The 19684-nt window shown below is 35.5% G+C and overlaps 6 protein-coding genes across 6 annotated transcripts; 3 read left to right on the top strand and 3 right to left on the bottom strand.

Moving 5' to 3' along the window:
- Positions 1-312: 312 nt before the first annotated feature.
- LOAG_05674 (hypothetical protein) lies at positions 313-510 on the top strand (the record flags this gene model as incomplete). The annotated part of the gene is made up of 2 exons (XM_003141211.1): positions 313-354; positions 385-510. 2 exons carry the CDS (start codon positions 313-315, stop codon positions 508-510), a joined length of 168 nt encoding a protein of 55 aa, XP_003141259.1.
- A 975-nt stretch (positions 511-1485) lies between these two features.
- Positions 1486-6672, top strand: LOAG_05673 (Sec63 domain-containing protein). Its single transcript, XM_020446941.1, has 13 exons — positions 1486-1626; positions 1941-2158; positions 2356-2530; positions 2639-2748; positions 2842-2950; positions 3164-3394; positions 3713-3936; positions 4217-4364; positions 4462-4589; positions 4713-5017; positions 5317-5565; positions 5779-5883; positions 6397-6672. The coding sequence occupies exons 1-12, from the start codon at positions 1506-1508 to the stop codon at positions 5786-5788; spliced, it is 2028 nt and encodes a 675-aa protein (XP_020302778.1). The 5' UTR covers positions 1486-1505; the 3' UTR covers positions 5789-5883; positions 6397-6672.
- A 1798-nt stretch (positions 6673-8470) lies between these two features.
- LOAG_05672 (BTB/POZ domain-containing protein) lies at positions 8471-11325 on the bottom strand. Its single transcript, XM_003141209.2, has 6 exons — positions 11187-11325; positions 10632-10858; positions 10168-10363; positions 9803-9982; positions 9422-9601; positions 8471-9222 (listed from the first exon to the last, which is right to left on the bottom strand). The coding sequence occupies exons 1-6, from the start codon at positions 11283-11285 to the stop codon at positions 9010-9012; spliced, it is 1095 nt and encodes a 364-aa protein (XP_003141257.1). The 5' UTR covers positions 11286-11325; the 3' UTR covers positions 8471-9009.
- Positions 11326-12786: 1461 nt separating this feature from the next.
- LOAG_05671 (PAP/25A associated domain-containing protein) lies at positions 12787-15683 on the bottom strand. Its single transcript, XM_003141208.2, has 7 exons — positions 15591-15683; positions 15146-15280; positions 14584-14829; positions 14130-14352; positions 13772-13831; positions 13407-13626; positions 12787-13194 (listed from the first exon to the last, which is right to left on the bottom strand). Exons 1-7 carry the CDS (start codon positions 15644-15646, stop codon positions 12875-12877), a joined length of 1260 nt encoding a protein of 419 aa, XP_003141256.1. The 5' UTR covers positions 15647-15683; the 3' UTR covers positions 12787-12874.
- A 1908-nt stretch (positions 15684-17591) lies between these two features.
- Positions 17592-18919, top strand: LOAG_05670 (hypothetical protein). The gene is made up of 3 exons (XM_020446940.1): positions 17592-17653; positions 18208-18368; positions 18604-18919. The coding sequence occupies exons 1-3, from the start codon at positions 17621-17623 to the stop codon at positions 18716-18718; spliced, it is 309 nt and encodes a 102-aa protein (XP_020302777.1). The 5' UTR covers positions 17592-17620; the 3' UTR covers positions 18719-18919.
- Positions 18920-19406: 487 nt separating this feature from the next.
- Positions 19407-19679, bottom strand: LOAG_05669 (hypothetical protein; the record flags this gene model as incomplete). The annotated part of the gene is made up of 1 exon (XM_003141206.1): positions 19407-19679. The coding sequence occupies one exon, from the start codon at positions 19677-19679 to the stop codon at positions 19407-19409; it is 273 nt and encodes a 90-aa protein (XP_003141254.1).
- Positions 19680-19684: the final 5 nt, after the last annotated feature.

Raw genomic sequence — 19684 nt, 5'->3', positions numbered from 1 at the left:
CTTACTCGGACAGAAAAATACCGCTGCATAATTACGGTTTAAAGATCAGACTTGAGAGAGATTGGAAAAGCTGCTTCCGATCTCCGAAGCCAGTTATCCACCAGTTCTCGATTCGAACCAAACATAACCAACCTGCAGAACGACGTAGTTGAGTATAGTCGGCATTATTCGACGGAGTCCACATATCGGAGAGGGGCTCCTTCTCTCCTTCTCCCTCTCTCAAATACTTACTCTCTCTTCCTCCCCCTTTCCTCTCGTAATCGATAAATCGATTGATACATTTGATGAGCAGACTTTTAAAGTGTTGTAGGAATGCATTTGGCGCGATGGAAATTTCAAATGGCGATGGGAAAGGTAAGCAGACGACAGTGACTTCCTCTGGAGGTCGAAGGTTACAAGTCGTTCTTGGTCATGAGCGAATTGATCTCTGCTTCCAAGGAAAAAGACAGATACAGATGGAAAGATACCTACGAGTGTACTTTAACACTGGACATCAGCGTCTTCCGTTAACATGAGCATTATCACTGGTAGTAAACATCATTGATACTCAAATAATGCTCCACTTCCTATTTCCAAGCCTGCCTTGGAATACTTTTTTAATAAGTCACTTGAATAAAACCAGGAAATCGATTTCAAGATTCCTATAATAGTGCATAATCTTGCCATGACTTTCACAGTATCACACATGCCAAGCTACAATTTGATAACGTATGAAGGTGTAGAAGAGACGATCCTCAAAAGTGGAACGGAATTAAGCCGCCCAGACGAAATCAGATTTCAAAACCAAAATCCAAAGAAGCATCCTGATCTTTAAATGCTAAATTAGTCTAGGACAGATAGTAAACATCAGTGATACTTACTGATGTTTACTATCTGTACTACCATTACTACACTCCGAAAGAAAACGTAAAAATCGCCTTTGTGCTTCCAAGCAATCGGTAGGAAAGGTAAGACTTCCATTGAAACTGAATCAGTTCACTGAGACAAGCGATTTTCATCGCGGCGCGGCCAGTGAAGCGACTTTGAATATTACATACCAGCAAGACGGTGCGGCCATGTTGATATGAGGGTGTGGGGTGAGGGAGTTGTTTCCAATCTGTGTGGGGGAGCGGCCCGGGGACTTTATCTCACTTCTCAAAGTGCAGCTTTGGGAAGCGGGATGAAAAGATTAAAGTCGATGCTATGCGCCGGGGTCTGATGTTCTTTTCTGTCGGCTATGTACATCAAGTGATACTAACGAGTTCTTTTTTCCTTTTTGGACTACTTGATAGCACCGCTCATCCTGCCGAAAATGAGCTGATGGATTTCGCTGCTTATCTGTACAATTAAAGATTGCAGGATCATAATTAGAAATCAAGTCACAGAGCGCTTAGCACCATAATATGACACTTCTGCCTTCTACTCTTAAAGTTCTGGAAGAAAATTTTTTACATTAAAGGAAAACAAGAGATGTTTTATCGATCTGACGAATATATTAAAAAGTAGCCATTTACAGGGCTTTGGTGATGGGTCGTGCACAGTTTGAATATGATGAAGTGGGTAATACATTCTACTATGTTCTAGTATCATTTTACGCCTTGGTCCTCATACCAGCAACATTTTTTTTCTGGCCTTCGAGTAAATTAGGTTAGTCTTCATCATCAAACTTCGATCTATATCCTGAAGAATATATTGTTTCGCGCTGCTGGCACAAAAGATTTTTTAATGACTTTTAAAATATAGCGATTCATTGAAATATGAAATCAGCTGGATACCTCTGAATATATCAACGTTTTGCGAAAGTAGTTAACACCATTTGGTTTCATAAAAACACTATTCTGCTTTGTGTAAAAACTTATATCTTGGAAGATATAGTTTGCCGCGAAACGTTGGTATTCCGGTAATGGTCCAACTGCAGAGATCTTTCACTAAGTGATAATATGCCGTGGTCCGAATTTTAGATAAAATTGAAAGGAAGGAGCACTGCTATTGTGAAGGATGTACTGACAAGCGTATCAAAGCAGAAGCGAAACGTCCATGGCGGAGGACCAAGAAATTTCTAACTTTTTTAGCTTTAGCCCTAGCGTGGATCTTATTTTTTATCATTGTACGTAAAGTAACGCAAATTGAAGTTGAACATACCGAGTATGATCCATACGCTATACTTGGTATTGATCAGGTGATTTTCTTGTTTCTTGCTGTCCAAGTTTTCGATCTCATGTTCTAGGATTCATGTCTTCTTTTTCAATAGATTTCTGTTTGCAATATACTGCAAAATGATAAATTTTGCATCACGAATTTCGCCAGAATTGAGCTAGTCTATTTTTAAGGTGATAGTCATTTATTTCCTATCTTAGAAACGAAAAAATATTTAAGGGAGCTGCTAGCTCTGTTGTGAAAAAGAAATACCGTGAACTAAGCAAGACAATGCATCCCGATAAAGGGGGTGATCCTGTGCAGTTTGATCGCATCGCAAAAGCATATCAGGCGCTAACTGATGACGAAAGTAGAGAGAATTGGGAAAAATATGGCAATCCGGATGGACCAACTGGTAAATTGTAACTTGGACCTTGCATAGTGTATTTCGATGCACATACATTTGTCGTTTACAAGCTTCTTTTTTTACCAGATTCTGCTGAATAATTAAAATAAATTCTAGCGACTACATTCGGAATTGCATTGCCAAAGTGGATTGTTAGTAAGGAATACGGTGTTTGGGTGCTTGCATTTTATGGCTTCGTCCTCATGGTTTTGCTTCCTTCAGCTGTTGTACGTATTTGTTACTTCACCGTTCTATAATTAATGTGAGTCTTCTTTAACCTTGTAGTGGGATATTCTGCATTCTCATTATCATTTTTTTAGGGCTTTTGGTGGTATAATTCCATCAAATATAGTATTGATCAAGTATTACTGGATACAACTGAAATGTATTACTATTTTTTCCATAAAACACCGAAAATGGAAATAAATCGTAGGTATTAAAGAATTTTCCCTTTTAACATCCTTATCATATTGCGCATGTCTCATATGCGCATATTACACAGGTTGCGGATTTTGTAGTCTAAAGGATTCCAAAACAATAGGTACAAGTGCATATTTCTTTGCAGTCGTATATTTTGTGATATCCACTGATTTTCTAGGAATTAGGTTACCTAATTATACATGATAGACCGTATTCTTTTAGGTATTTTAATGGTGCTTGGAGGTTCATTTGAATTCTGGAGACAGTACAATAAAGAAATTGTGGAACGTGAAAGTGACGATACTGAGTTGCCACCACTCATCAAACAGTTCAAAAATTTAAGTGAAAATAAGAAGGAACGACCTCTTTGCTTGCCGTATTCCCTGAAGGCGCGCTTCTTTATCCATGCGCATTTGTCGCGCTTTGCAATTGATTCATCCAATTTAAGAAGCGGTAATATTTTGTTTTTCATAATGTTTTGAGTAAGTCACAAAGTTTTTCCGAAGGACTTCTCTTCAGGGATTTCTTAATTCCGACAAGTTCTATCCACTGAATTCAGAAAACTTTTTGTATCCTATTTATCCTTGTGTTACTTTGCTATAGTTTGGCAGTATTCTATACTGTTAAGGATGATCATTAGCGGTATCATTATCATATGACAAATCATATTTTAATACACTGAAGTGTTCATTTCAAGGTAGATCCAATGATATTTTAGAATTAATGATGTGTTAACAACGTTGTGTAAACTCTTGCATACCACTGTTTTAGACTGTGCTTATGTGATTTCTAAATGTGTTATGCTTGCCAACGAGATGTTAGCCATCGCCCAACATTTATGTTTCTACGGTAATCCAGCGCGTTGCCCATCGCTGGATACGATCGAAAACTTGGCGAAATTATTGCCAATGATTGTCCAAGCATTGTGGCCAAAGAATAGCCCTTTATTACAATTACCACATATCACAGAACAAAATTTACACTATTTCCGTCGCGTAAGCATGTTTTTTATTAAAATAGTTCCATTTCAGTATCCACGTACTTTTTCTGTTTTTTGTAAAAAACGGATATCATTTTGTAGTTTATAAGAAACATAACTTATTGTATTTCTCTTGTCTTCTCTGATTTGTTGGGTTTTCAACCTTTTTTTTCTTGGAATTTCATGAATTAAAAGTAATTTATGTATTAATTCGTTTGTATCAATCTTGAAGATATATTGCGATGTTAAGTTACTGTTTCAAAAATTTGTCCAATCATAACTGTGATTTATTTTAGAACCGTATAATCACTTGTGCAGACCTTGCAAATCTAAACGAAATTAAACGTCGTCAGGTATTGCAGTCGTTAAGCGATGCCGAATACAATGATATAGTCTTTGTACTGCAGTCGATGCCTAGGTTAAATATTGAACCTCGTTTTGAAGGTAAGTGAATTCATTTTCGCTCTATTTTTGCTTGTTTTGCATTTTCGTTCTATTTTTGCTCATTATTTTGATGTGAATGGTCCTTAACCTTTTGCAGTACAAGGTGAAGATGACGCTCAAAAAGTAACAGTTGGTTCAGTGGTTACTTTGAAGATTGTTTTAACAAGAAGCCCATTATTAGATTCAAATAAACGGGAAGAAGAAATCCGTGAGGTTGGTGAGGAGGTATTGTTAACTCGTTTTTTATGAACTTTATTCAGATTTAATTTTTTCCTTGAATTCTAAAGCCAGGAGAATTATTTATATTATAGAGGACTCCATGTATTTAATTGTCTTCGTACTTTAAAGGAAGCAGAACCAGTGGAGGTGGTTGGTGATGAAGAGGAAACAAATGAAGAAAAGGACAACAATGCACCAAAGAGGAAAATATGGGAGAAACCGAAAAAGAAACAAAACAGAACGAAACCAACCAAAAATAGACAGGGACAGAAAACCAAATTAATAAAAAAACCTGTGATTAAGTCAGAAGAAAACAACAAAGAAAAACTGGAAGAGCAAAAGAAGAACAGGAAAGAGAATAATGATGATATGGAAACAATTGGAGATAGCGAAAACGAGGAACCGAGTGGTTCCGAAAAAGGATATGTTAAAGAGTTGGTTTTCAAGTTGATTGTAGTGGCTACAGTTCTTTTTCATGAATCAAAAATAATGCAGTCAAGAACCTTCGATATTACGCTGTGAATCAATATGCCAGTATTCTATATAGGTAGTGAAGTTTTGTAGATAATACATTTAGCGTTTCTGATTTGTCGGATAATTATGTAATAGACTGCTTTTTGAAGTGCTTTGTAATCACTTTTTTTTTGATGCAATTTGGGAAAAGTATGTCTTCGAGATAGTTACATTTCTGAAAAATGTATCCAAGTAAACTTTTCGTACGAATTTATTCTAGTGAAAACGAGAAGGAGAACGGTAGTGATTTTGAAGTGATGGATGAATCAGATAATGAAGATTGGACGAATGAAAATATGGCGAAAAAGAATCCATTTTGGCAAGTAGGAGTAAAAAGACCCATCCAGTGCACTGTCCTTACTTCCCGAGCGAAAAATTCGAGTGGTGGTGGTTACTGCTTGTTGATAAGAAGCTTCGTAAGCTGGTCGTGCCAGCAGTGCATTGCACAACACTCGTTAATGAGCAGACGGTTTGTTTTAAGTGTTTTGTCTTATAAACAGAAAGTTCTGCTCTTTGATTTTTTCTGGAAGTTATGTAGTTTTTCTCAGATGGGAACGTGATCCAGCCAGTAAATCAAAGGAAAAATTAATATATATGTTCATCATCGATTTGAAAAAAAGTATGGTTGCATTAATAGTGGTAAAGATTAATTGATTGTATTCATTGAAGTCATTAATTTCAGGTGGAAATAAAGTTTGCAGCACCGCAGCACAAAGGCATATATTACTATAATTTATTAGTTAAATCGGACTCATATATGGATTGTGACTATTTACTCGACCTAAAGGTCAAATTTTTGTTTCCTTTTTTCATGCAGACACTTTTGTCAGGAACCACTCAGAAGTACTGTAGAATATGTTATTCTGCAGAGTAACAGCCTTGTAATAGTCTTGTCAGGTAACTTTTCTGTGAAAAGTTAAAGGGGAATACTTGATTAGGGAACACTTCCCGGCTAAATAACTAAATAGCTCCAAATCATGTCCCATCTATTCTTTTTATTACCTTCAGTAATGGAAATTCTTTATGCGATATTGTTGCAACAAATTATAAAGAACAAGAATATGTGGGTATTATAATTTGAATTTAAGGGATTCGTCAAGTGTGGTTTGGTCGGAGCTCGTTATAGGTGTTCAATATAGGTGATATTCTGCGAGTTAATGAACTGCTGAGAAAATTTTAGGAGAGGATGAAGGGGAGGAAGTACAAGGAGAGATCATCGGGTAGATAATCGTGAACGTTTTTATAAACATTCTATTTTCGATTCCAAGCTACCTTTACCAAAAATTTGCTTAATTTCCAGTTAGATGTTCACGAGGCGAAGGAAGTGCCTGTAATTAAATATGAGGATTCAGATGAGGAAGAACAGCTAGAAGATTCATCTGACTACACGGAAGATTCGGAATCGGAACACGAATAGAATTTTGCAAAATTAATATTGTTGTGAAACTAAACACCCATGTTAGTGTTTTACATAGATGTGGGCAGACCCCATTATCCAATATGTCTTTCCTTTTTTGACCAATTGATTTAATGCCCTTTAACTTATTGGTACTGGATAATATGGGTAGTTTAATATCTTCTAATGAAAACTCGAACAGCATCTAATTTACTGTTAATTCATGTATGCATGCAGTGTCCAACGTCACTGCTAGACATATAAATATTGCAACTGAATTAGGGAGTTCCTTTAACTTACCTATTGTTTGGATTTCTGTAATATTCCTGAATTTCTTTTTCACATTATTAAAAATTCCTTTTCGAGTCTGGATTCTCACTACCTGTGCATAAATACTTTTAGATTTTATGGACACTTTTGAAAGTTAGTAATGAGTCTCAATAATATCAGCAGAGTTAAATCACTGCAAGATGACAAGATTTCACATGACTGTTGGCGAAAATATGTAAGATATAGATGAATGGACTGGATCAACATCTGTTATAGATCCCAAAATGATAAATATTCCGATTTTCCGACATAAGGTTAATTTTCCTTCAGTCATTCTGAAAAGGCACAATACAGTTAAGTTTATTCGGAAATAAAGCCGTGTCATAGAAAGACCCTCATTTATTTGTGGCACCCTTGTATAAAGTATCGGCATATTGTTTTCATAAGTTGTGGTTTTCACTTTTCATTCATACAAGCAGGATTAATAAAAGCAGAAGAGGAATTTTATTCCTTATCATGCAGATAATTCATGAATGATCAAATACTTTGAAACTCGAATAATGATGCATGCTCATGATAGTTTCAACATGCTGATTCATTTTATGAAACTTTCCGGAAATTCCCAAAAATGCCACAGAGTATGTAGTGTATTACAAAGAGTATGCAAGGTAGGATGCAAGGAACAATGGTCGGCAAGTATAAAGAAATTTGCATTTAGATACCATCTTAGTAATGAGTCGTGAAAAATGAGCTGGTATTATTCTTCAAAAGTTACATTCTCTTAAATCTTTTAAAAAATGAAACAGTACAAATAACCAATCTACATGACACATGAGGATGGAGAGTTGGTTTAATTAGCGCAAAAGTGATCGGAAAAGGTGGGACAAAGTCCTCCGGAAGGATAGGACAGTTTTTGTCACCTAAAAGAATTTTATCAACCCCAACTTTCTTATCATTCATGGAGGAATAATCTAAAATGAGAGTGGCCGTGGGGCCCTCTCATTTTTGCTTAATTATTTTCTCCGAAAGCTCTCTAAGAAGATAGTACGTAGACCTTACCACTCACATTCAGGACTTAACTATAACCTGGTTCTAAAATCGGATCGATGTTATTCATTATTGTAAATATTTGATTCGGCATATTCGGAGTTCTTGATTTTAGTTGGAGTTCAGTTCGAGCTCAAAAACTGACACATAAGAGTAAGGAATGAAAGGAAAAGAGAATGAATCAGTTTAAAGAATATTTGAGGTCTCGAGCACTCCAGACATTTCGAGATAAACCTAACTTCAAGTATAGCATCTGGAAATTGAAGCTTGGAACGGCATGGAGATCAGACATGCTATAATCATGCTGAAAGAATATGAAAATACAAAATTTTCTTTTCAAGTTCATTTTAAATTCCTAGCTCATGCCGAATTTCTTGTTTCAACAAGCGAAATTCAGTAGCATACTGATGGCGTGCATAAATGGCATCGGCACACACGCTGCTCCATATGCAATGACATCGTATTGTTGATAATAACGTAATTGTATATCTGTCTGATGAACGTGAAGTATTTTTAATTTTAGCGAGTTTTTACAAGTGAATGAACTGAAGTAATATGAGATTCAGAAAAATCGATAATCTCTTCGGAAGAATGAAAAGTCAAAATTACAGGAAATGAAAATGAAACATTGGATTAAGACAACTAAATGCTTTAAAAAGCAGAGAACCATCACAGTTAGAAAAAATTCATACCTTTCTACAGTTTACCTCGAGGACACTACCCTCTTGTTAAAGACAACCATTATCTTGGCAGAAATGCCGGAACCTAATCGCCTTCAAGTTTTATTTATGTCAACAGTAATTCTTAAGAAGTAGCGAGTTCGTTTAGTTCTCTTTCAAAAGTGAAAGTTATGCTTGCTCGGCCAAACTGTACGTCTAAACAAATTTGGGAAAAATGACATCTAATCTTAACATACTTCACTGATCCGGTACTTTCCAGACTAGCAGACAGTGAAATACCTAATATCGAATCACTCCCACGATTTCTGCCGTAAGAACGGAATCATTATGTGTCAGGCCAACTTTTTTAAATTAGATAAGGTGGTGATAGTCACTTTTTCCCTTCCACTAAACTTCGAAAATAGTATCACGAAACAATTGAAAGAACACACTTTCGAATTTGAAAGTTCAAGCAAAAATCACATATTAATCAACCTGTGTAACTGACACACATATAGTACCAATTCACCGGAAATATCTTCTACAAGTTACCTCTGTCGGATGATTTATCGAAATGACGAACGATATCTGTGACAAGATCATGATGTTGTTTGACAACATTATCCCAACCTGGCGTAGACGTAATATTTCGTGGATGCTGGATGATAAATTCTACGGCACGATGTCTAAGATGTGGTGCACTGTAGATATCCGAAACGATGAGCAATTCACAAACATTTTCAAATGTCAACGCCTGCAAATGAAAAGATTCTGACTACATGATACCTTTCAAAGCAGGTTTAATTTTAATCCTGTAAATAATTATCCAACAGTCAAACAGAATAAAATGGGTTAACTGGATTCGTTTACTGAGAGCAAATCATGACCGCAAAATCAGTATGAATTGACGAATGACAAAAAACTCCCGACGACATGTTCACAAATCATTTCACCTGAATTAAAGCTTTTTCACAGTGATTTTTCAGTTCTTCAAGTCGATATTTGTCTGCAGCAATTAATAAATCGGAGGCAAACGCAAATTCATTAACATCTCTTAAACAACGCCCACAGTAAATGAAATTGAGCATTTCCGTAACCGTATCATATTCCAAATCTTCGATCACCATTACACCCTATAACAAGTTGTACATTTAAAACAAAAGAAAAGAATTAAAGGAAGAAATAATGGATTTCATACGTTGGTACTTCCTTGCGTAAATAAGTTGCAATATAATCTACCCAGAGAAGTTTTTTTTGAGCTCTTGTTTTTGGAAAAATCTGTTTAACTCAATTTCATAATAACTGAACTAAAACGTATACAAAACTAAACCTACCGTTTTAGCTTCATTGGTGTCTTCATGCCTTAGCATAGCAGCAAAAACCGGAGATCTAGCCGCTAGAATAGCACGATGAACTTTAATTTCTCGCTCGCCGACTTTTATTGCGAAATCAGTCAGCACGTTATCTTTCAACATTTTCAAATAATCTTCCGTGAGCTGTTGTTCGCTATTACTCTAAAAAGAATCGCAGTAAAATGAAATGAACAAAAACTAACTTATATGCCGCTTATCCATCCTTCTCCTTTTCCATCAAATGCTTCCGTAAACAAGAGGAAAACGGAGAAAGCACAACATGAAAAAGTAGAGTCGTACATTGTAATACGGATTAAAAAAATCCCAGCAAGATTCAACAGGCTCACGGTTAACATCTCCTCTAGCGTTGTCGTAACAGTTTCCACAGCTACATCTATCTCAACGTTTACAATAATTGAATCATTTGGCAATATTTGTGGAAACAAAACATCTCGTTTTATGTATGAAACGTAATCAGAATGGGAGGGATTTGGATGAATACGCATTTCGATCTCTTTCATTTCGCTGGTTCGTAAAATGAAACTGAAAAAATGAAGTTTCAATAATGCAGTAATCGAAAGTTGAACACTGAACGGAATAACTGATTAGTACTCTGAGACGAATGTCACCCTTGTTACATCAGGTTAGAGGCCAGAAAATGGTTATGGAAGATTTAGCAACAAAAATACGTTTTTAATAATTCTGAACTATGCTTCGAAGTCATTAAAAAAAATTACAGAAATAATCAAATGAAATCAAGATAGAACAATTTATTCTACCTTGATTTTTATAAACATATTAAATCTATTACCGAGACTTGAAGCCAATTTTTCCATTTTTGCATGGCGCATTCGTATTACTGATCACTCTATTAAGACACAAAAAAACAAAATCTTTGTTGTTTTCACCATTTCCTTTTGGGTAAATTTTGATGGACCAGGTAAGCGTATCTTCACCACGATGTAGGTGAACAAAATTTTCTAAATATTCCTGGTAACAATGTGAAAAATTCTTCACTGTCCAACTGTGTTTCACATGCTGAAAAAAGCTAATCGTTTAATTTTAATTCATTCATTTCTTCATAACTGCAGCGGCAGCGTACTACGCTGGCTTTGCTCTAGAACTTGAATCCCCAAAAATCGAACAGCAATCGTTAGTGATATTCCTGGACGGTTTCATAAACATTCAGGTCACACTGAATGGTCCTCACTTAAAATGACTTGAAAGTTTTGCAAATGGGTATATTCTGGATAAGAAACAGCTCAATGAAAACAAGTAAACTCATTACGGAACTCCTGAAGCTAAAATGACCCAAAGATCCTTATAGAAAAAACGCAATCAACTGGTATTAAATAATCCGACGAACCTCAACTTTGATCTCAGTTTGCGAAGAATTTGAGGAGTGAGAAGCCAGCGTCGATGAAGATTCAATTGGCATACTTAACTCAGAGTTCGACGGCTCCATTCTTCAAAAATCCCTTTAAAAAAATAAATTCATATAGAAGTAGAAAATCCAACAAAAAAGAACACTTCGATGCACAGTTCAAAGAATTTACTATAACAACGGTATTTACAACGAATAGAAGCAATTTACTCAAGTACTATGATCTATGAAATGATTCTTTAATAAATTTTAGCGACAAAACACCGTTCATTAGCACTGTTGTTCCAACAGCACAATGATACTACAAAGTTTCCCTCCTGAACCTATTCAAAAAATGAAAAATAATAAATGTGCAATGCATTAAATTTAAAAACTAAAAGTGAAAGTACTGGCCCACTGTCAACTAAGACAGTGTGAATTTTTAATCAAACTTGTGGTCCTATAAAGCTTTTAATGGACACCGAAATACAGAGCAAAATAAACCAAACAACAACTTATCGGTAATAATGTGCTAAAATGATTTGGAAAAGCAACAGCGGATTCAAATATTCATTTGGTCAACAATGAATAAACAGCTAAGCTGAAGACTGTGTAGTTTTCTTCAAGGCAAATACTACCCGTCCATTTTAAATATGCTGAAAGTTATATACAGAAAACATCCAATAAATTCTGTTTAAAATAAAGAGTATAGAAAAATTCAAACATTTACCACGAAACGTGAAAATACAAAGACAACAAATATTGCCATAAAAGCCTAGTTTTACAAAAAAAAAGGAAAAAAAGAAAAAGAAAACAAGTGTGACACATCGGATATTACACAGAAAGATATGGGAAACAGCACAGGATAACTACCACATGTTAATGTGCATAAAACAGAAACATTCAAGTAAAACAGCTCTGCTTAACAAAGGAGCTTGCCATGAGCGGAAGCAGAATATAATGATCGGCAGCTTAGCACATATTGTTGCAATTATGGTCATTTATTCCTGAATCTTCCAAATATAACGTTAATAGTGCTATCCAGAGATGGGATGCTACAATTACTCACTAATGGCAACTAGTTGAGGAATTTTCCGATCTGTAAAGAAAAAGGAATATTTACCAGGTAGATGTCGCGGAATTAAACTAAATGTTGTGGAGAGCAAAGAGTTTGTAAAATCACTGGAAGGAAAGGCTAGATAATGCAAAATAATCACCGAATGACAACAGTCACAAAATGAACCATCCTCTTTGAATTTATCTCCTCAACAAATATATTATCAGCAAAACTTTTAAGGAATTACGATACAAAATCAAAATATGCTGCAAGTAGATTTATAAATACAAGCGCAAGCACCTGCACTAACTTTGTTAAAGGCATATTGTGGTCTAATTTATCTTCAAGAAATACACTGCGCCTTAGCTTTTAAAAAATCCAGATATTCAAAACCAACCTAGAACATGTATTTATTAAGCAAGATAGAAAGCTCAAAAATGGTAACAAAAAAAAAACGCTTCATTACATCATCACTGCAGTTTTGGCTCAGAAAAGAGTGAAAAGAAACTGGAAGTAAATTAATCACAATTTTAGAAGACAAAAAAGCTGAAATTTTCGAGCCATTAGCATACGATGACAGTGATAACGGAAAGTGCTGCGTATTTTCCAGCAAGTTGTGAGTTGACAAAGATTTCTAAACATTCGGCGAGGATAAGTGGGAAATCAAGGAAGTATTCAGAAGTGATGGTGAAAAATTTTCTGGTGTAGAAGCCTTAGAAAGTGAAGGAGACGAAGTGCCATCTGATAGAACACGTCCTTTTAACCAATTTCTATAGCGGATCATTCGCGGCGAAATGTGCATAATAAGAGAGAGAAGTGAGCCGTGATAACGGGCACGCCATACTGTTGAGTACTCACGTGATCGAACAAATACAGCACACAACGTGGCAAAGGCATGTTCAAAAGCTTGTCGGACTAATTGAATATTATGCGAACAACGTCCAATATCGTTCCCTTAAAATTTCTTTAAGTAATGATTTATACTGATCAATCACATAAATTGAAGTTTAAACTTAGTTATGAAAGTAAATGTAACCCGATAACTGTAAAAGTTTTTCCGATGTAATATAGAACATGAATTATAATACGAAGTAAATTAGGATATCTCAAATATTTTTTGGCATTTTTATTGGATAAATCTTTTATTTAAATATAACTTTATTAACCTGGTTGTAAAGGATCCTCAATACATAACATCGAATTTGATGGCCTATTCATCTGTACTAAGATTTCATCCTTGCAAACATACGCTCCACCGCTATGAATACGTAAAGCTGTTTTCATGTAGTTGAATTCCTGCCCGTAAAGTTGCAAAAAACTAAGCAATAATACGCCCATATTCACCTCCGTGATTCCCTTATATGAATAATCGTACGATGGGTGAAGCTGCAATCAACAAATTATTACTGCAAATGCTGAGTACCAAGTTTTATAAAGTCTAGTCAAACTGACTAAATTTTAAAAAGAAACTGGAAATTCCGGATTGGTAAACTGAAATAAAGCAAATGCTCACGATATTGCGAGAAAGTACCTGCAAGAAGCTAATCAGCATTAAAATAAGCCCGTAAGATGATAAACCACCGGTGAATACCTGAAATATTTCATTCTAGACGAAGCAAGTAAATATGACCAGCTGAACTTCGTTTAAATTAAACAATAATGAAAAACACCCCTGGATTCCAGCCACCAAAGACATATCATATATGCTCTACATATATGACTGTTTATAGAAACCTAGAAAATACCAGAAAAATTCCCACCATTTACGAATCAGCAGAATAATATTTGGTTTAGACATAAAAGATGATGATGATGATACGTACACTCGCAGAAAAGAGGAGTAATAAAGTCAGACAGTAGTATGACTTTTACCAATAAAAAGATCATACTTGATTTAATTGCCGCTGCATTAAGAACTGTTTAAGGACCAAAACCAGTGGTTCAAGCACGGGATACCGCATCTTCATATCCTCAATAAACCTCGCCGAACGCACACCTTGTACTGTATTGAATGATATATCTAGATATATTTTGGTATCCTTGTCGACCATTTTTACGATTGGTACAAATGCTTTGTCAAGCACATTGATTGATTCCGTGATTCCAGATTCTCTGAGAAATTAAGTTGAAAATGAATAAGTTAGGTCCATTCAACTAATAACTCGATCATTTGCTCCCGGAAAGCGCATTTTCAAACTAAACATGAAATTTGAATATTAAATGGTTTAAATGTTTAGCAGGCAAGCAAAGCAAACCGCTACATTACTTGACTATAATTTTTTAAAAAAATAGGAAAATTATATCTCAATCATAATACAGTCTTATAAATCAGAAGATACAAACTTTAATGCTACTGCCGTTTTCCAAAGAGGTGGTTCCTCACTCACTAAATCACTTTCCACAACCACGTCGATGTCTGAGGTAGGCAAAAACAAGCTCGTGTACAAGCTGCCAAACACATCAATCTTTGCTGTTGGCCAAATTCGTTGAAGGACTCCACGAACTCGTTCAAACACACGAAGTCGTAATGCTTTCTCCAGTGGGGAAGGCTTCAACCACGCATATAAATCCAGTAATTCTTCGTGTAACCTACAATTTCCATACGGTCTTTCATATTTCCAAATCTCCACTTTATAATTCATTTCCAAAAATTTTTGGAAACTGATATACCTCGGCCGCTGCAGATAGTTATAGATGAAAAAAAAAAACATTTAGCACTAAATCAGAGATCCGACTTCTTATGAAGGACAAATTGGAAGAAGGTGACAATTTGAGATGTCGGTGAGATGCGGACTTTCGTGTGTTTATATTTATCAGCTTACTGTTTCATGTTTTTCAAGAGAAAAAAAACAGTAATTTCAAGAGAAGCAGAAGGAATGAAAGAAGAGTGCAAATTTGTGCTAACCCTCGCAAAGAAAGTGCATATCTCCGTCGACACCACGGTGCAATCAACGCAGTATTTTCTCTCGGTGGCCAGTACACACGATCCGAAGAATCTGCTGTGAAATTCAACACTTCCTCTTCCCCATCCGAACTGCTTCTAGAAAATATTTCTACAGAACAACATTTCATATTCTTTAATTCTGTTTAATTATCAAATGTCGGTGAGATGTAAACTTTCATTATTTTCATCCCATGAAAGTATGGATGGAAATGAGGAGTGAGGAGCAAACGTAAGTGAAAATAAGGATGAACAGAAACCAGTGAAAACGAAGCAGATTAATCTTATTTACATTTCATTCCACAACATGTCACCCAAATCAAACCTGCGATGTTACAGAGAACCGCAGCGAAAGGAAATGGTCAAGTGAAATGATAGAGGAAATGAAGAACAAATACAAGTAACTTACGAAGGAACAGAACCACATTGACCAGCTACCTTAGGAATATTATCTTTCAAAATCATCTTGAACTCCCATTAGAATGCGTCCTGCTGAAAACTGATCAGATTATGTTCATTGATCCATTCCTGCATACTTGATTGATCAAAGTCGCATATACAAAGAAAGGTGTCCAAAATGTTTCAGTGGATGGTTACATTATTTAGTTGGTCCGGTTTTGCATTCCGGTCATAATAAGTTTGTGAAACAAATTCCACGGTGTAGGAAAAGCGAAGAAAGAATGAAAAATTTCTCGAGAGTAACAATAAATGCATTCATTGTTATGGAGCTTATAAGTTCATTCAGTTGACATGCAAATTTTGTATACATAAATATAAATATAAACAATAGAAAAATAGATAAATAAATAAATGAACCAACAAATAAATTAACTGATTGTGCCAATTAATTAATAAATAAATAACTAGAATGCCAAATACAGACATCTACTGTACCTTGCCACCACCAAATACATAGGATGGAAGATGTCTGTAATCATAGCTGATTCATAAGCGATCAGAAAACAACTACCTCTTTTAGTGGTCATCAGTAAGGAAAATGAGTCGATGATTGGATTTGGCCACAGAGCGCCAAGACAAGTGGGTCTTCTCGTGATCCTTTTGTAATGAAACATAAGAAGCCCTACACCCACTACCCCGTAAAAGTAAAATACCTGGGACATTGTAGTAGGGGTCGTCTGAACTGCCCACTAGATCCTTCTTTACTGTCAATAGCAACAACAAAAGAAACTCATCCTTCCCCACCCCGAACTTCCCGTTCAATTTTGATCTTTCCCGACACAGAAGAGCCAATTAGCCGAATTTAACGGGCATGACGGCCTGTTATAATAAGTTTGAGATTCGGTGAGAAGACATATTGCTGGTAGGTCTTGCTTACTTTTCATGATTTCCGTTGTAAAAGGATTTCTTCAGTGCTGGGACAAACATCATCGATAGCTACCGGCATGTAAGATGCAGGTGAGGCTTTCATGTGCCTGACTGCGTTCTCTGGATATTTGCCGTTCTCTGGATATTTCTTTCTTTGTTTACATGAAGTATTTAATTGTGCGGCAGATACTACTTTTGTACCTGGGATTACATGAACTCATGTCATTTCCACTTGGTCAGGAAATAATGTTAATTTTAGTTGTCAATAAGTCAAGTCATGTTAACCCATTAGGTTTTGTTGTCATTAACTGACATGACTGACATTAAGTCTTCCGTAAATTTTTATAGTTTCATTTGGTCAATTAAGTAGTAATTTTAGTCTTATTGCTCAATGAATACCTCCTATTTTGCCGTTGCAACAATCAAATTACTATATTCTTATGTCATTTTGGATGTTTTATTGCTGTTTATCACTACCGAAGGTGATATCATGCAGATTAGAAACATGCTTGACTGTTACACGTTACTCAACACTACACTCCATTTTAACACTATGTTCGGAAATGCATATACTTTTGATAATTCGTTTTTCAGTTATTTAATTTTCAACTACTTGCTTTAACTGGCAGAATTTAATATCTGCATTTCTGAATATACCAAAAGCTGTTTTATAGTTTTCTTATTCTAAACATTTGGGATTTAACAGCTTTCTCAGTCAGTGCATCTCACTGGTTCGTCAGCCTTCTTTTCTTTATCAGCTTTAGTAGAAAAGCTTGATTTCAAATCATGTTTGCTCAGGAAATAAGCTCGAAACGTTGATAAAATCAGTTCTATTAATGAATAAATCACATGACTTTATTTGTTTTATAAGTCAGGTAAATTGCCGCATTGTTATCTAATACATATGTTGTTGGATGGTGAAATGTCCCCAAAATAAGCCAGGGCAAGTAAAGACATTCTCAGTTCACTTTGCGGTTCTCAATTCACTATTCAATTTGGAATTCTCAATTCACTTTGCAGTTTTCGCTACATTTATCGTTGCATCACTTCATTAATTTTAACTTACTAAGTTACATTTGAAATTATTTTTAGGTCGGGAAAGCAATTTACATTATGGGCTTTTTATTTTCCAAATATGTTCCACAGGTATACTTTTTTATTGGAAAGTGCCTTTCCGAAAAGATCAGCCTTACTTAGGAGTAGATTTTGATTATTTATGGTTGGAATATAGTTTCAGTCCATCAACTTTGGGGACATATTCTTGGTTTCCTCACTCAACCTAACAAATTTGCGAAGTTATTGATGCGTAGTAAAACTTGTTAAGCAAACGAATAAAGGAATTCTGTATGGAAACATGAACCTGCGGGATGGTAGAACTGAAGAACACAAAAATATTCTTTTAAGCAAAAGTTCTTCAAATTTAACCTATAGGATATGGATGAAGTGCAACGATTTATTGATGAACTAATTGCATTGAAAAAAGTTAAGTTTCCCACATTTTTTTTATTTTCAAGACATTAATGATGACGATTACAGCTTGATGGAAGAAAATTCTAATTTGAAATTTGAACTTAATTTAATTCCATAGTTTGACCTACATTCTACAATTAACATCAGTTATCTTTCAGATTCTTCTGATTTCCAATAAAAATGAACCTATTTGATACAGTTTGGAATTTGAATTAGCAACGTCTTTATAGATAGTAGTAATATCAAAGAGTTGGTGCATATATTGTAAACGAACACGTAAAGCGCTTGCTGCATATCCTCTCAAAGGAGATGCAATGGAATGGATCGACATCAACAAAAGATCTGATGGAAAAGAAATTTTGGACTATATGGAAAAGATAACTGGATCAAGGTTTGTAATTACGCTATTTTATGAGACTTGTTCTTAGTTAAAAAACCGTGATGACTGTCAAGTCCTTTAGCAGTGGCTAATGCAGTCAGTAAAGAAGTCGTCATTGGAAAAAGTGAAGCTGAAGAGTATAAACATGGTTCAGATTTGAAAGTCCAAATTGGGACTGTAATACTGTCTGCATGCGAAGTTTTAGCGCAAATTCTCCCAAATTTTATTGCTGTTTCTTCATTTTCAGAAGAGTGCCACGAATTTTCATCGGCGGTGAATTTTTTGGAGGTTGCGATGAAATGAATGCAGCAAAAAAGGACGGTGTTTTAGAGCATAAGCTTAGTGCGATTGGAGCTGTATGAAAAAATTGAAAGCAAAGTTATCTGAAGGATTACATAACGATACGATGCAAAGTGTACAACCGGAACCTCAAATCACCATGAATTGTATCTTAGTGGATTTAATTTCATATTACCTTCTGATATATTTTTTACAGAATAATCACGCGATGCCTTTGCTGTGAGTGATAAAAATTTCAAGTTTTAACTGAGTAACACCTCCACAAAACTTGCTGTTTCTGAAGAATCATAGATCTTGTTCACTTCACTTTTCCCATTTTTAATATTCCGTAAGTACCTTTTCGTTTAAGAATAACGAAGCATAAAAATTTGGAGCTACACTTCTCTGGCTGATTGAATACCATCGAAACATTGGAGAAACTTTTTGAAAATTGGGTGGCATTGCACGACAAGATAGCCAAATATGAGTAAAAGATAGCTGCTGTAGATATAGCAAACAGGTTATAATTCCAGAGTATTTTTATTCCAGAATTCGGAATTCTGGAGCAGAATGGTCTGAGTTAGTTATTCGCTGCATATGATTCCTTAGCAATATTAAGATCAAAACACTGGCGGTAGGGTAAGATGTTGGATTGTTTCTGTGTATCTAATTCAAAATAAGAGTGAAATGCGAGTAGCAGCAAATGAATGGATTAGAACAACAAGGGGGATTTTCGGTTTATCACTGAAATACTCGTGAAGAACAAATATTTTAGGAATAAAGTGACCCTATCAGTAAGTCGTCCTCATCTTCGCCATCATTTTGCTCCATATTTAAACTTTTCCTTATATTGTATGCCCGATTACTGCGAACTAGACCATTTCGTCGTCGTCGGCACTGCAGGGTGATCACCACTAGCAGTATGATGAACAATATCAAAGCAACGGCGACAAGCCATTCATTAGATACCGTAGATTGAAGAGCAGACGTAGTAGTACTACTTGTTGGACTAACCCCGCCTATTCCGGACCGTATCACCGACATCATCT

This window comes from Loa loa (assembly GCF_000183805.2).
Source record: "Loa loa unplaced genomic scaffold supercont3.92, whole genome shotgun sequence".
In the NCBI taxonomy this organism is placed as follows: Eukaryota; Metazoa; Nematoda; class Chromadorea; order Rhabditida; family Onchocercidae; genus Loa; species Loa loa.
Note: the sequence above shows the minus strand (reverse complement) of the source record. Positions and strands in the feature narration are given on the sequence as shown.

Coding starts and splice junctions, on each gene's coding strand:
- LOAG_05670 (XM_020446940.1), top strand. CDS start 17,621: ATGGGCTTTTTATTTTCCAAATATGTTCCACAG. Junction 17,654..18,207: donor TTTCCAAATATGTTCCACAG/GTATACTTTTTT, acceptor ACGTCTTTATAG/ATAGTAGTAATATCAAAGAG. Junction 18,369..18,603: donor GAAAAGATAACTGGATCAAG/GTTTGTAATTAC, acceptor CTTCATTTTCAG/AAGAGTGCCACGAATTTTCA.
- LOAG_05672 (XM_003141209.2), bottom strand. CDS start 11,285: ATGGAGCCGTCGAACTCTGAGTTAAGTATGCCAATTGAATCTTCATCG. Junction 9,602..9,802: donor ACACCAATGAAGCTAAAACG/GTAGGTTTAGTT, acceptor AACTTGTTATAG/GGTGTAATGGTGATCGAAGA. Junction 9,223..9,421: donor GTGAAAAAGCTTTAATTCAG/GTGAAATGATTT, acceptor TTTCATTTGCAG/GCGTTGACATTTGAAAATGT.
- LOAG_05673 (XM_020446941.1), top strand. CDS start 1,506: ATGGGTCGTGCACAGTTTGAATATGATGAAGTGGGTAATACATTCTAC. Junction 4,590..4,712: donor TCCGTGAGGTTGGTGAGGAG/GTATTGTTAACT, acceptor CGTACTTTAAAG/GAAGCAGAACCAGTGGAGGT. Junction 5,018..5,316: donor GAAAAAGGATATGTTAAAGA/GTTGGTTTTCAA, acceptor AATTTATTCTAG/TGAAAACGAGAAGGAGAACG.
- LOAG_05671 (XM_003141208.2), bottom strand. CDS start 15,646: ATGATTTTGAAAGATAATATTCCTAAGGTAGCTGGTCAATGTGGTTCT. Junction 15,281..15,590: donor CAATGTGGTTCTGTTCCTTC/GTAAGTTACTTG, acceptor AATATTTTCTAG/AAGCAGTTCGGATGGGGAAG. Junction 14,830..15,145: donor TATGCACTTTCTTTGCGAGG/GTTAGCACAAAT, acceptor TGGAAATTGTAG/GTTACACGAAGAATTACTGG.